At 35.7% G+C, this 14,296-nt stretch overlaps 1 protein-coding gene and 1 long non-coding RNA gene across 2 annotated transcripts in view; one reads left to right on the plus strand and one right to left on the minus strand.

The window, feature by feature from the left end:
* Window positions 1-14,296, minus strand: part of SYNE1 (spectrin repeat containing nuclear envelope protein 1) — a 442,550-nt gene that overhangs the window by 258,242 nt on the left and 170,012 nt on the right. The window contains exons 27-32 of the mRNA XM_040627972.1: window positions 13,082-13,246; window positions 10,366-10,533; window positions 8,501-8,671; window positions 7,594-7,734; window positions 3,300-3,460; window positions 1,199-1,349 (exon numbers count right to left, since the gene is read on the minus strand). Of these exons, the coding sequence (XP_040483906.1) occupies window positions 1,199-1,349; window positions 3,300-3,460; window positions 7,594-7,734; window positions 8,501-8,671; window positions 10,366-10,533; window positions 13,082-13,246 (957 nt within the window). The remainder of the gene's footprint in view (window positions 1-1,198; window positions 1,350-3,299; window positions 3,461-7,593; window positions 7,735-8,500; window positions 8,672-10,365; window positions 10,534-13,081; window positions 13,247-14,296) is intronic.
* The window catches only part of LOC103666903, a 31,504-nt gene that overhangs the window by 11,596 nt on the left and 5,612 nt on the right, over window positions 1-14,296 (plus strand). The window contains exon 2 of the long non-coding RNA XR_569608.1: window positions 7,609-7,677. This is a non-coding gene — a long non-coding RNA (uncharacterized LOC103666903). The remainder of the gene's footprint in view (window positions 1-7,608; window positions 7,678-14,296) is intronic.

Below are 14,296 nucleotides of genomic sequence, written 5' to 3' on the forward strand. Positions count from 1 at the left end.
TAAAGAGGCGATGGCAGTTGATCACTGATATATTTCAGAAGTCCTGGAATTAAGGTTTAAATAATAAAATGAATTATAGCAAGAATAAACACATTAAAAATTGTATGCCAAAAACTTTTGAAAAAATTTTTGATAAGGCTATTTAAATGTGCTATTCTTTGCTTACTTAGGCTGTAGTGACATGATCAAATGACAACTTTTAGAAACAGTTTCAGAGATTAAACATATTTCATGAATATTCCTTAGTGGGTTAACATCTGTTTTCCCTAGTATACCACGCAAGACGTAAGCAGACTCCACATACCAGATTCCGTGTATCCTTAATTGCAAAAGATGTGTGATAAACCAGGATAATTTGCACAGCAATGTAATCATAGCTAAGCGACATTGCACCCTTCCACTGTGCCCATGGTAATGACTTGCTCTGAGCCATAATGTGATATCTTGGTATTTATTTTACTATTTTTAATTGAATGACATGGCAGAGGGTTTTCCCATTCCAAAAAAAAAGAGATTAGACAGAAAAAGTGGTTGCATTTTCAAAGTGTGTTGCATAAAAACTGTATAAAAGAAAGAGAATTCATTTTTTTCAGTCCAGTTTTTCTTAAACTATTTGAACGAAGTGAACACTGACAGTCTATACACGTGGTCATTTTCGAGTTGGGAGAGCTAAAGTATCAGAGCATCTCAGTCTGTGCCCAAAGGGCATCATCCTAAATAAAAGCATTAGAGCAGTGGAATAGGATGGCTTCACCTAAAGAAAGTAATTGCTCCTCCCTGTGGTTTGTGAGGGTAAATGCCACCAATACTTGAACCAGACATTTGAGTAACACAAAGTACAATCATAGGTGATGAATATATTTCGTGTTGTATAGATGAATCAACAGAACACTCCAATGGGGTTAATTCAAAATCAAGGAAAAGAATAATGTAACCATAAAAACATTTTAATGATATTGCACACAATACTGACTTTGAATGCATAAGTCAGAAAATATTAATACATAATTCCAACTATAAAGTGTTGCCCGGTATCAATCAAGACCTCTCAGCTCAGCATTTTGTGTGAATTGAATTTTAATAGAGTCACATAGCAATGAAAGATTTGTCGTGGGGCCAACTAGCATTTGATGAAATGTAAGAAGGGAGTTCTTAAAAGCTAGACATGGATTATAAACGTAAAGTGTGAGCAGATCACCTTAATCTGGTGGATTTGCATGTCCATGGCAGATGATGAAGTTTCCAAGGCATTGAGTTCTTTTTCTTTCTCAGTTATCCAGACGGACAGGATCTCAAAATTATTGCCAAAATGATCCCACTTGTTTTTCACCATTTCCATGGTTTTAATACTAAAATTAACCAAATTAAGTAGATAAAATGCAGTATTTTAATAGAAAACAACAATACATTTTTCTTTAAATCACCAGATGAAAAGAAAGCAAAGGCATTTGTGACCATGTCAAAATTGAAAGTACTGGAACAGGAAAAAAATGCACATTTGATCTGAGTAGTCAGGCCTCAAGTCTTCCTATCTATCTCCTCTGAGAATGAGCATTTAACGAGGTAGTATCTACACTATGTTATGAATGGAACTGTGCTTCAAACAAAATATAGCTGGGTCCAAAGGAGTTTGAATCCAGGTATAATCTAGGTAAACTCTGCACGTGACCAGTAGTTGCCAGGACTTTTAATACGCTGCCCACATAGATTACGTGCACAGAGTCTTTGAGCAGTTCTGTTTTTGTGGACAAGGTCCTTTTGCTCTTAGAGCAGAGATACTGCAGGGATGCTCTATACTCAAAGATCTTTATAGAATGCACCTCTATGAGTCAAGAGAGAGCTTGTAATATGAATCCCATGCTGCCTTACAGGAACTGTTTCTATCATTAGAGCTAAGCCTGCGATTTATAATCTATAACTATTTCAGCTGTTCTCTGATGTTGGTCCAGTCTTGATTCCAAAAGACTCAAACATTCTTGTACATGAGCACCCTAACTGCTTTTAGAAAATTTGGGCTTTATTTGTTATAAATCTAGTGAACAAAATTTCAACTATAGATGTCCAGTTTATATTAGCTATGTGTATATAATCATGTGATTATGGCTTTTAGTTAGAAAAAGACTAAGAAACAGTATATCGAACTGATACGTCCTTGGGTTAAAAAAAAAAAAATGAAAGAATTTCCCTGTTTACCAAAAGGCACTTGAAGACATTGATAAGAATGCAATGGCATCACTGAATGTTAAATTAAATAATACTGCAGTGTCAAATGTATACCCTGGGTGTGCCTAATGCTCTCATCAGTACAGGTGAAGCAAGCTAAGTCATATTGCAAGTTTTCAAATGAAATAGATTCAAATGGATATTTCTAATAAAAGTAGCTTCTTTTCTAATAAATTCTGAGTTTATTTCTGTAACTTGATGGATAATATTTAATAAAAAGTTCTCAAAATTTTAAGTCATAGTTTCCTTTAAGTTATTTAACAAAATTTAAAGTTTAGGCAAATGTACAACGTTAATTTCAAGGTGTTACTAGTATTAAAAACAAATTTTACATTTTAAAATCCACCTTAGAAATTATGTCCTGTATTTTAAGAATAATATGTGTTGGTGATTTGCCAGTAAAGAACCTTTCATAAAAATGTGCAGCCATACTATGTTGAGGAATGTTGGCCATATCTTCATATATTTATCCCCTCCAAGTTTTTTTGTGTTTATTTTGCACGTAATTGCATACCACAGGCCGAACTATTTTTTCTTTCTTTTTAGATAAACAAATATTAAATATTGAAAAGCAAAATAAATTTTTGAAGTTAATTTTTGGAAGCAGTATATCAATCAGTGACAATTCGAATACTGAGGCACTGTGAACGAGCTCTGTGAGCTTCTTGGAGATGGAGATGCTTGGTCTACGCCACACATATTTAGGCCCAGCATCTACACAACCAAAATATCTCTTCTTCCCTCTAACTGGTGACAACAGAAAAAAATTATTTTAAATATTGGTTCTTTTTTGAGATTGTACGAAGGCCACAGAATTGAATAGATATGGCTTTCTCATGAACAAAGTCAGTTTACAATGCAAAAACCACATCCCTTATATTTTTCTGCTCTGTTATATAGACGATGGTTTCTGTCTTGGTGATACTTTCTTTTGAACTGTGAGTTTCTTCCTCAAAACATGCTGAAATACACAGACACTTTGAGATTTTAAAGGAATGCTTTGAATACAATATACAGGAAAGACTGTACGAAACTTTATCTCAGAGAAGAAAGTTTAGGACTTGTCAAGCACATACTCTTCTTCAAGTGTGTCTTCTAATTTTTTGACTTGCTCTTTGATTGACTTGGCCTGCTGCTGAAGCAGCTGCTTATTCTTGGGCCCAAGTGGTATCTCGGAAGCTTCCTTCACAAGATTTTCAGCCTGGACTGCAATACCTTCTGTTCGTTTAGAAAACTCCTAGAAAAAGATTATAATTGTTAGGAAGGCATCTTCTATTAAATTCTGCTCTCAACTAAACTGTATACACTTGCAGAGTCTCTACTAGGATAGAAGGATGGCTAGATAGATTCACACATACATGAATCTTAGTATATAATAGTCTTCGTAATAAGACAGACTTGTTTTCATCATGACCAGAACAAACACTTCACTAGATTACTTTCATTTTATATACACAGTCAGATATCTACCTTCATAGTTATCCAAACATTCTCACAAAAATCTTTTTCCATTGTTTCCCGGGTTGGGTTTATTGCTTAGAATTCTGAGCTGCATTATAACGACTAACTTATTTACAAATATGTTAGTTTATTACAGGCCCCATTCAGGCAATGATTGATAGTGATTGATTATTTTCAATCATAGAGATAAGAGATTTCTAGGCCAATTAATATAAATATTTTTTATTTAACTGAAGAATATTTTAGTCAATACAGTGTATCACTGATATTTAACTATAAAGAAACATATTGTTAACAAGTTCCCTAAAAGGAGAGATAATCTCATCTTAATGCTGTTAAATCTTACTCACTACATACCTATACTACATGATGAAAAGAAGATAAGTTCTTAACCAGTCGAACCTAAACTAAAACTCTAGATTTGCTAATTACTAGTTGTTTGACTTTTGTGGATTATTTTTCAGGCTTTCATATAAAATGCAGATAGTAATTCTTTTCATGTAAGGCTGCTGTTAGCATCTCATTAGCAATTTCATTTTTAAGTGCCTGGCACTCTAGCAGGTACCTATTATTGCTTTTTTTTTATGTCCCTCACATAAAATTGAGGACAAAATTGTTTATAAAATTCTCATACTGATTTTCATTAATAGTGAACTACTTCAATTCAAAAATGAATTTAATATGGGTGAGGCAATAGTAAATTTTAGCTGTTACCTGAATTTTGTCAGGCAAATGTATTGAAAGCTGAATTTAAAAAGCTAACTCCAGAGATAATCTTGTGTGAAAAAAATTAGCTCAGTGTCTTATTTCTTCTCATACAAGAGACAGCCATGGGAGGTTTAAATTTTGATCAGAAACTCTGCTCTCCAAAATAGGTAAAGAAGAAATTGCAGTAAATATTTTCAGAGGTAAGACTTCTGACAGCCACCTCTTCCCACAGAATATCTCCCAGAATTATTACATAATGCCATGTAAGATAGTTACTACATAATACTGTTGTATCTTCATGTTTGAAAAACTTAAATTCCTCCTAGAAATATCAACATTACTTCAGAGAAGTACCCAGCTATTTGGCAGAATAAAAACGGGTAAGTATGGCTTCCTTTTCATGACAGATTCATAATATCTTAAGAATCGTTATTTGCCGATGTCACATTAATTCTGTGGTTATAAGCATCCACTGTTGCTGTACGTGAACTTACAGTCATGGTGGACTCATTTGTGAAGACTGAATCACAGCATAATCTCTCAGAACCCCACGAACAGAATCAGAAGTGTAAATAGTATTTTTCCCCCTAGTGTTTCCCAGAGCCCAGGAAAACCATGGAGAAAGTGGAGTTATATCTGAAAACGCATACATACGTTCACTCTAAGCGCCTTCTGTAAGAGCTAGGTATGGGGAAAGTGCAATGCAGAGGAATTCAAAGGATAGGACGATGTTGATAAAAACCAAGTTGAGCCAAAATAGAATAATTTTATAAGGCTTTATCTCTAAGTCCTAAAAAGATGACATGATGGTAGGATGCAACAGGAAAGGATGGACTCTGGCACCAGATAGGTCTAGAGTTGAAACCAGGCTCTGTCCTTCACTAGCTGTGTGACCTTGAGTCACATAACTCTGAATTTTCATTTCCTCATCAGTCAAGCCTTGCTGTAAAGAATAAACAGGATACTGCTATGGACTTCCCACCACACACTGGCAGACGGAAAGCACTCAAGTTCTTTAGCACAACCACGCAAGGGCTACAGATGGAGTGAAGGCTGTATGAACAATGCCAAGTGAGCAAAGAAGTAGAGAACAATTATTTTAGATTACATGTGCTTGTGCAACAACATACAGAAACAGTAAAGTAGCTCGGTTTTTCAATGAAAAATCTAGTGGCTAAAGGTGTGTGCTCTGAGCTCGGGCCCCTTAGGTTTGAATGCCAACCTCACCAGTTAGTAACTCTGAGATCTTGGATAAAATCATTAAAAAAACCTTTGTACTGTATATTGCTTCCTTTATACAATAGGATATATAATGACAGCTATTTCTTAGGATTGTTTTGGATTAAAGAAGATGATAAACATCAAGTGATTATACCAGCATATATATATATATGTATATATATATATATATATATATACACACACACACATATATATACATACACACACACATACACACACATATGCATATTTATATATATATGTATATATATTAAATAAATAAATAAATAAATAAATAAAATAAATGTTAGCTCACATTAGTAAATCAATCCCAAAGTATGCAAGATTATTAGCTAAAGAAAATTTTGATAGTAAGACTAAAAAGGTCACATTTGCTTTATCTACAGCTGATAAACCTATTCAAAGGGATCAGAACCACAAGGTATCAGAAACTCTGCATAGAACTTGGGTGGAACACCCACGATAATTAATCCAATAAATCTGTTTGTATTTATAAAAGACACCTGATATATTTTTAATATATAAAGTAATTAAAATTAAAGTTAAAAACGATGTTCTATTTCAATGGCTGATGAAAATCATACAGAATTGAAAAATTCTGTAGCTTTATAAGACTTCAAACTTCTCAGTGAGTTAATACTAGGAGAGAGAATTCAAAATTGTCAGTATGTGAGACAGAGAAGCCTTTTACTGGTAAGAAAAAAGCAGCACAGCAGTTTACTTGCTGAAGGCTACTAACAAAAGGATGTGAGACTTCTTTCTGATTCGTTGGCTAACACATTTCTATACTACTCAGTCATTTCTATAAACCCAAAATATGCGCAAAAGGAACCAAAAGAAATTGTACAACTCTCTAAATGCTTCAGACAATGCATTGGTCTGCTCTGACTGTCTAAGGTGTTTGGGCTTATGGGCTTGGGCTCACGAAGCACACACTACTGAGCCTCAACCTCAATCTGTCCCTACTGAGTCCGTCATCTTCCTCAACTGACAGCCACTCCTTCATGTCCCTGTCTCACTCCCATTGTGTCTGTCAGGCTCAGAACCTTGGGTATCATCTTCCTTTCCTTTACTCTCTATCTCTTGCATCTGTCCCCACTGCCTTCCCCATTACCCTAATTCATGCCTATATTAACACCCACATGCAATAACTTTCTAATGGGATCCCATGACACCAGTCTTTCACCTTTAAAAATATATCTCCCTAGGGGCACCTGGGTGGCTCAGTCGGTTGAGCAGTGACTGTTGATTTTGACTAAGATCATGATCTCATGGTCTTGGGATGGAGCCCTACAGGGCGCTATGCTCAGTAGGGAGTCTGCTAGAGGATTCTCTCTCTCCCTCTTCCTCTGCCCCTCCCCCTGCTTGCATATGCTCGCACTCTTTCTCAAATCAATCAATAAATAAATATCTTTTTAAAAAATGCATCTACCTAAAGTATAGCTCCAGTCACGTGACCCTTTTTCTTAAAAACTTTTAGGGTTCTATGTTGCTTAAACCTTCCAGTCTTTGTGATATGGCCCAACTTTCCTTCACAACTGTACCTCCACTTTTCTGCCTTAAAACAGAATCTCCATATACTCTCATACTTCATGCTATTTGCCATTATAGGAATGCTCATATTTTGTCCCACACTGCTTTTCTATGTCTCACCTGCCCTTCAAGGTTCAGTTGAAAATAATACTGCATTCAGAAAGATGTTTTTTTTAAATGCATTCATCTATGAGGGAACTAAGCATTTACCACTTTAATAAAAATTTCTCTTAGTTCTTGATGTTTAAGTCTTATTTATTTCATTCCCCAGGGCAACTTGACCAGTGTGTTGAAGAGTGGGTGATCGATAAACAAGAAGTACTGATTAAATGAATGATTATAATAATTAATGGTCATAAGAGATGGCAACACAGTTTTTCTTCTGAATCAGGAGTACCAAGAAATCATATGGTCATACTGATATACCTTTGTCTGTTCCAGTTCTGAAGATAAACTTTCCAAACTGCTGAAACTCAAGAAGCGCTCATGGCTGGAACCTGTTTGAAAAAGGTATCTGACCACTGTCTCTTTGTTTGTTTCAAATCGCTCCCACTTTCTTAATGTGACCTAAATTTGAAAAAAAAAATAAACATATCATGTTATGAATTATCAACATGTGTCACAAAATATTGTTCACATTTCCATTCATTTGTTAGGCTGTCAACCTCCAGTTAACTCTGTTCAGATTTCACACAGTTATGCTGAACAAAGATGATCCTAATTAGTCTCCTGTAAGAATTTCACTCCATGTTTAAATTCATCTACAATAAGGAGGGTGTGTAGACCAGCATACTGAGTTTTCTATCAGCTGTAAAGCCCTAAGAATCTAAGGATATTACTTGAAATGTGCATAAGGGATAAAGGAAAAAAGAGCCTCCCAGTCTCTTTCAAAAACAGAAAAAATAAAAGGGAGAAACAGAAAGAAGGGGAGTGGGTAGTGAGCAGGTGGCAAGAATTCAAAAACTTTTTAAAAGTGTCAAGATCATGATAAAGCATAAATGTGTGGCTGCTGGACAGAAAAGTGCAATGATCCAGTGTTAATTCCTGGATTCAGACAAGTGTGGATTAAAATTCTGGCTTTATCACTGATCACTGCTCTGTGACTTTGGGTAAAGTCCTCCAGCTGTTCCTGTTTAAGCTTCCACACTGGCAAAATGTGCTCATTAAAGTACCTATCTCCTGAGGTTGATGTGATGATTAAAAGAGATAACTCGTATCAATACTTCACACAATGCTGGAGCATCAGAGGCGGGAACCAATGTTGGCTCCCATTAGGAGATGTAAAGAGATGTGACCTGGAGGTTAACAGGGTCCTAGACTTCTGGTCTCCCACCTGAATGCGGCGTTCCTGCTTCTCCCTGCTGTGCTCCATGTTGTCCAGGGTGCTCTCCAGCTTCCGAAGCTCCTCCCGGCCTTGGCCGGATAGCCCACCTTCTCCCTGCTGAGCCTGAGCTATCTGCTGCTGTACGTCTCTCTTCTTTGCAGAAATCCTCTTTGTCTTTTGCTGGACAACAGATGGGTGTAAATGTTACTCTTGAAGCGGCCAGGCAGGACGTAAACACCAACAGTCTAACAGAGGTACAGAAAGGCACAACCTCACTGCACTGTGGGCCCAAACTGTCTTTTAACACTTAATGTGAATAGGGGCACTTGGGTGGCTCAGTCGGTTAAGCACTCGCCTTCAGCTCAGGTCATGATCTCAGAGTCTTGGGATCAAGTCCCCCGCCAGGCTCCCTGCTCAGTGGGCAGCGGGGATTCTGCTTGTCCCTCTCCCTTTTCCCCTACCCCTGCTCATGCTCTCTTTCTCTCTCTCAAATAAATAAACTAAATCTTTAAGAAAAAGGTAATGTGAACAGTTAAAATGGCAATGGGGACTTTATGTTGGTCAAAATGGGCCTTATTTATCAATATTTTATGTTTTTAATGATAAACAACATAATTAATTTGATATTGGTGTTTTAACTGTGTGCAAATTTAGACATTTAGCATTTTGTGCAATACTCCAGAAGGAATTTGACAAAACTATTCATTTAACATGATTCTCCTTAAAGAATTGTTTTTGCCTAAAAACATGAAGTCCTAACTCTAATTTTTTTTATCATTTATGCTGTAAAAATGCTGATATTAAGAGATTTAATTCCTGGGTATATTCAGAATTATAAACCTGCTAAGATATATGGGGAAAGTTGTTTTAAAATAGATTTTTTATTGAGGTATAATGTACAAACAATGGTAGGCAAATCTCAGGTGTATACCATATGAATTTTCACAAAGTAAACACAGGCATATAACCAAGCACCTGGTCCAAGAACTGTGAAGAGTTTTAAAATGTTAATGTAAATATCTATAATTACATATTTCTCTTGAAACCCAAACACAACTTTTACAATGATTGAGAACAATGTAATACCAAGCATTATTTTTTTTGTACTCACCGTCTTTTTATAATTATTAAATAAATCTGTAAAGCCTAGAGGCTGCTGTTTTACATATACTTTTAATGCCACTTCCATGTTCATATATTATTATATATAAAATTAGCTAGCATTTTGCTATACATTATGTTAGCTAGGATTTTGTCATTAACATATTTGATTTGAATCATACTTCTACTTATATTGAGTTTGGCAAGTAAGTTGGTTAAAATTGTTTATTATCAATACATGTACCAGAATTTCTTTACTTCCAGTTCTAATCCTTCATAAAAGCATACTATCCTGGAAGGTCTGGTACTTCATGTAAGTTATAATTTTCCAAACTGAGATGTATTCTAAGTTGTAAATTGAAGAGCAGGATTATAACAGAATGACAAAGAACAGTGATCTCAAATATGGAGCATTTTATCTCTACATTTTCCTTCTCTGTTATGAAAAGGATAACTGAGCAAGTTTTATGAAGGATTTCATAGCTAAATCAACTTTTCCTCCACAATATTCCTTGAACTTTTTGACGTCATCAAATCACTCAGGCTGAGAATTTATCTTACAGGCTCTTCTGAAATAGCTAATATTTAACAGAGAACAGAGGTGCCAAAATTTTTTTAACCATTTACCTGGACCCCCATTTTCTTAACCCTTCACCCCCACCCCTTACCTTTACCTTTGTCCTTATTCTTAGACATGCAGGTCTCTTCACCTCCCTGGTTCTGTCAGTGACTAACAAACTTTGCATAAGTGCCCTGGATAAAGGGCATCCTACCTGGTGATGAAGAAGTAACTGCTGTGCTTCAAACAGATTTTCGGTGTCCAGAATCTTCTCAGCCTGCTCCTGGACTTCTTTAGAGCCAGAAATTAACTCTTCAAGGGAACTTTTCACTATTTCTTTGTACTGGACACAGTCCCCAAAGTTGCTTAACATCTTTTCAACCTAGATTTTCATGAAAAAATTATAAGTCATATGATGCTCATGTAATCTTGAATATTCTAAGAATATGTGTAAAGTCCATCTCCGCAACTTGAAATATATACACAGATCTCTTTTATTTTTTCTTATGTTTATTTAGTTATTATTAAACTGCATAGCCATTTATGGGAATTGAAGCCTCATCGGATACGGTGCTCTGTGCCCACTCAACCTGGCAGTCAGGGCAGGACAGTGATAGTGATAGTGAAAGTGGTTACGTTGTATGTTTTATTTCCTGGATCCCTTTAATGACAGTCCCATGCCTAAAATCCAATAATAAATTATAAAAATGCGTTATAAGAAAGCTGAGTCCACCCTATTTAAAGTAAGGAAAACAATTGTAGAGGGGAACAAATGAAAAGAATAAAGAGTATTTGTTGAAAATGCACTTCCAATATTTTTACATAAAACACAATATAATTGCTAATTTTGTGGTTCTTTGGTGAATTCTTTTCCCTGAATTTTCAGCTTCCTTTTCTGTCTCATTTCTGCCTCCTCTAGTGCAGGGTCACCACCATCTTTTGTTTTCAAAGTCTATTGCTCTCCATCTTCACTAAATTCATCATTTTCACATAGCATGTCATTTGTGTTCCACAGAAGCCTTTCAGTTTCTCCATTCTTATCCCATCCTTTGACCCTCTTCTCTGAGTTTGTCCCACGGGCGTGAGTGTGCTATTCTCCAAACAAACAGTAAGAAGACCACCGAATGAAAATCACAAACTCCAGATCTCAGTAAATCACAGCTTTCATTGACTCATCATTACATACTGCCAGTCTATCCACAGCCTCATTTTCTTATAGTGGACAACTGCAAACACTTTGTGTTCAACATTAATTTAAATATTAAATGGATTATAATCAAAGGATAGACTGAATGTGTCAAATCCATCTTTTAATATAAATCCTTACATGAACAAAATGAATGTTTTCCCTTCCTCTTTCTTTGGTTTTACTAATGATTGAGTAGCGTAGAAGGGTATGAATATAAACTACGAAGTTTAAGGTAGATAGGTGTGCAAAGATTTACTGTCTGTATTTGTTAGGGGCAGATTTTTGCTACAAGTCCCATGGACAGTGTGATGAGAGTACTTGGAAGATAAAGTAAATAAATGGTCTTGGTAAAGTGTCAGGGAGACTAATAATTTCTAACTTTAAAGGCTGACAAAGTGTTTTATGTGTGTGTGTGGGGGGAGGAACAAAATATAAACTCATCTATCAATGTGACTAAACCTATTTGTTAAGTCTTGGATCAAAGATCACCTGCACGTATATTTACTTTTTAAAACTGTAATCCTTACTTTTCGTCTTACCTTCTTGATAAAAGAAAGAGTACAGAAGAATGATGTCAGAATTCTACTTAAAGTATGGTCGTGGCTATACTACCTGGACTATTGCTATGAAAGATGGATATCAAAAGATTGAAATAACTCCTGCTCCAAAATTTGATTAATCCTATTACTATTTTCAATTTGTCAAAAATTCTTAATGGACACATAATATCAAAATTCACACATAAAACTAAAACCACAAGCAGTTCAGAGTATTTTTGGCTTATGTAAATTCTGCTAGAGTCTTAAGTGGATCTACATGCATTCAAAATATAAAAGGTTAATTAACCAAACTGTTAGATTAGGGACATCTCTAGAGGATTCTAAATCTTCAGAATCATGGAAGTTTAAGTCACTTAGATGATCATGTTTCCATGCAAGGTCATAAATGACTTCAAGAAATCATGATGACTATCTATTTAACTTTCCATTCTTACGTTATCTTCCCATGCACAAATTCATTAGACGTGCACGACAACCTGGTTGGTAAAAACGTTCTCGCCGAGGGTAGAAGGGGCCCTACTAGAAATGAAGTAAATAGGTTTGTATATTTTAATCCATAGAGGAATATAAACACTGAAATATATATCAAGAAGTTTAAAATGAGTAAGTCTTGCATAAAACAGATTTTACTGGTCTGCTAACATTGAATATTTTATTATTACTAACTATTGGTTATTGAGCATTCACTCTCAGGCACTATATTCTAAGTGCTTTACATATATTATTGCATTTTAGGGGTAAGTTTTTCTAGCTTTGTTTTATAAGTAAGAAAGTCAAGGCCCAGAGATGTTAAGTGACAAGCCCAAGATTACATAGGAAGTGGGCTAGCAGAGTTAAACTTTAACTCTGGGTTTACTTGACTCCCAAGCCTACGTTCTTAACCCCATAATATACCTTCAACTGACCATGAAACAATGCTTTTAGTAAGAGTAAAAAGTGTGGATCTGGTAAGCTTTGTACTTTAAATATAGGTTGTTACTCTGAACCAACACATCCAATAATGGCACGGACCATAATTCAAATATCTTCCCCACCAATCTTCATATGAGTAAGTATCTTAACTATTGTGTTTGAAATACACTTTCTTTATATAATTGCTTCTTAAATCACACCAAAAGAAAAAGAACCCACCAGACTCCTCACCCAAAACTATCTATTTAGAGTATGAGTAAATAGTATACCTCTGACAACAAAGCCACAAGAGCCTTGAAAGAACTAGATAATTTTGCCAGCTCATCTCCTTGCTTTTGGGCTTCATTCTCAGAAGAAACTTCAATTAAAATTTTAAGTCTGGATTTCAGCCAGTTGAGAGTCTCACCCTTTGTGGTAACAGCATTTCTGATATCCTGGAATGAAGAGAATACATTGTGGATTAAGAAAGGACTCAGACTAAGAAAGTTCATACGGTGGATGTAGGAGAGCCATTCATTCACCAGTAGAGTGCCTGCTTATTTTACTTTTTGTTCACACCTTTAACAAAAGTCCACAAGTGCTAGAAAAAAGTATTTCCCCAGTGCCAATACCTGAATGTAAAATCAATACTCTCTATATCAAAAAGCTAACTAGATAGTTAGTTCATAATTAGATGGTTAGATATTTACAGGTATTCCCTTGATCACAAATAAAGATGCCTCGAAAAGTACTGTTGAAGAAAATGGGATACCAAAATTGGGAACTATAACATATATTATCTTCTTTTATCTGGAAGGAACATGGTATTTTTAGAAAAAAAGGTTGAAAGAGTCCTTCTTTTTGGTGAGTGGATTTCTTTTTGTTTGAAGAGTTTAGTTGTTGAATATTATTATAGATGCCCTAAAAACTGATCTTAACTCTATTAACTTATATTTTATGCCTCTTTTTTGTTAGCTTTGGGAAGTCAATAACCCACATAGTAGATGTGCAAGCAGGAGCACAACTCTAATGTAGGAAGGGAGGGCATAGTGACCGGGACAATGCCAGAAGGATTCTGGGGGCTCAGCCCTTGTAAGGTCTGGGAACTGCGGAAATGCTGACTGGGGCATTCCTCCTGCACACGTTCTGGGAAGCACGAGGAAACCATGCATGCTGCTACAGAGGATTCACACCCACAGAAAGTGACTGGTTCCAGAACCAAGTGATCTCTTCAATTTAAGATGTGCATGGTTTCTGGCTTTTGGTTTTTTGGTTTGTAATATAACAGCAACCAGTAGCAAATATGAATATCTTTCTATAGGTATAGCAGGATGTTACTGATATTTAAGAGAAAAACATGAAACTCAGAGGATAGGAATAGAAAGGAAATATATTCTCATTAACAGCAACCATGTGACTTGCAAGAGTTCAAAATGCTGAAAGACAAGAATTTTCGCAACGGCGTGTGTCTACAAAACAGAGCAGAGCCACGCTAAGAAGGAGAG

This window comes from Ursus maritimus, unplaced genomic scaffold, assembly GCF_017311325.1.
Source record: "Ursus maritimus isolate PB19 unplaced genomic scaffold, ASM1731132v1 scaffold_13, whole genome shotgun sequence".
Classification (NCBI taxonomy): Eukaryota; Metazoa; Chordata; class Mammalia; order Carnivora; family Ursidae; genus Ursus; species Ursus maritimus.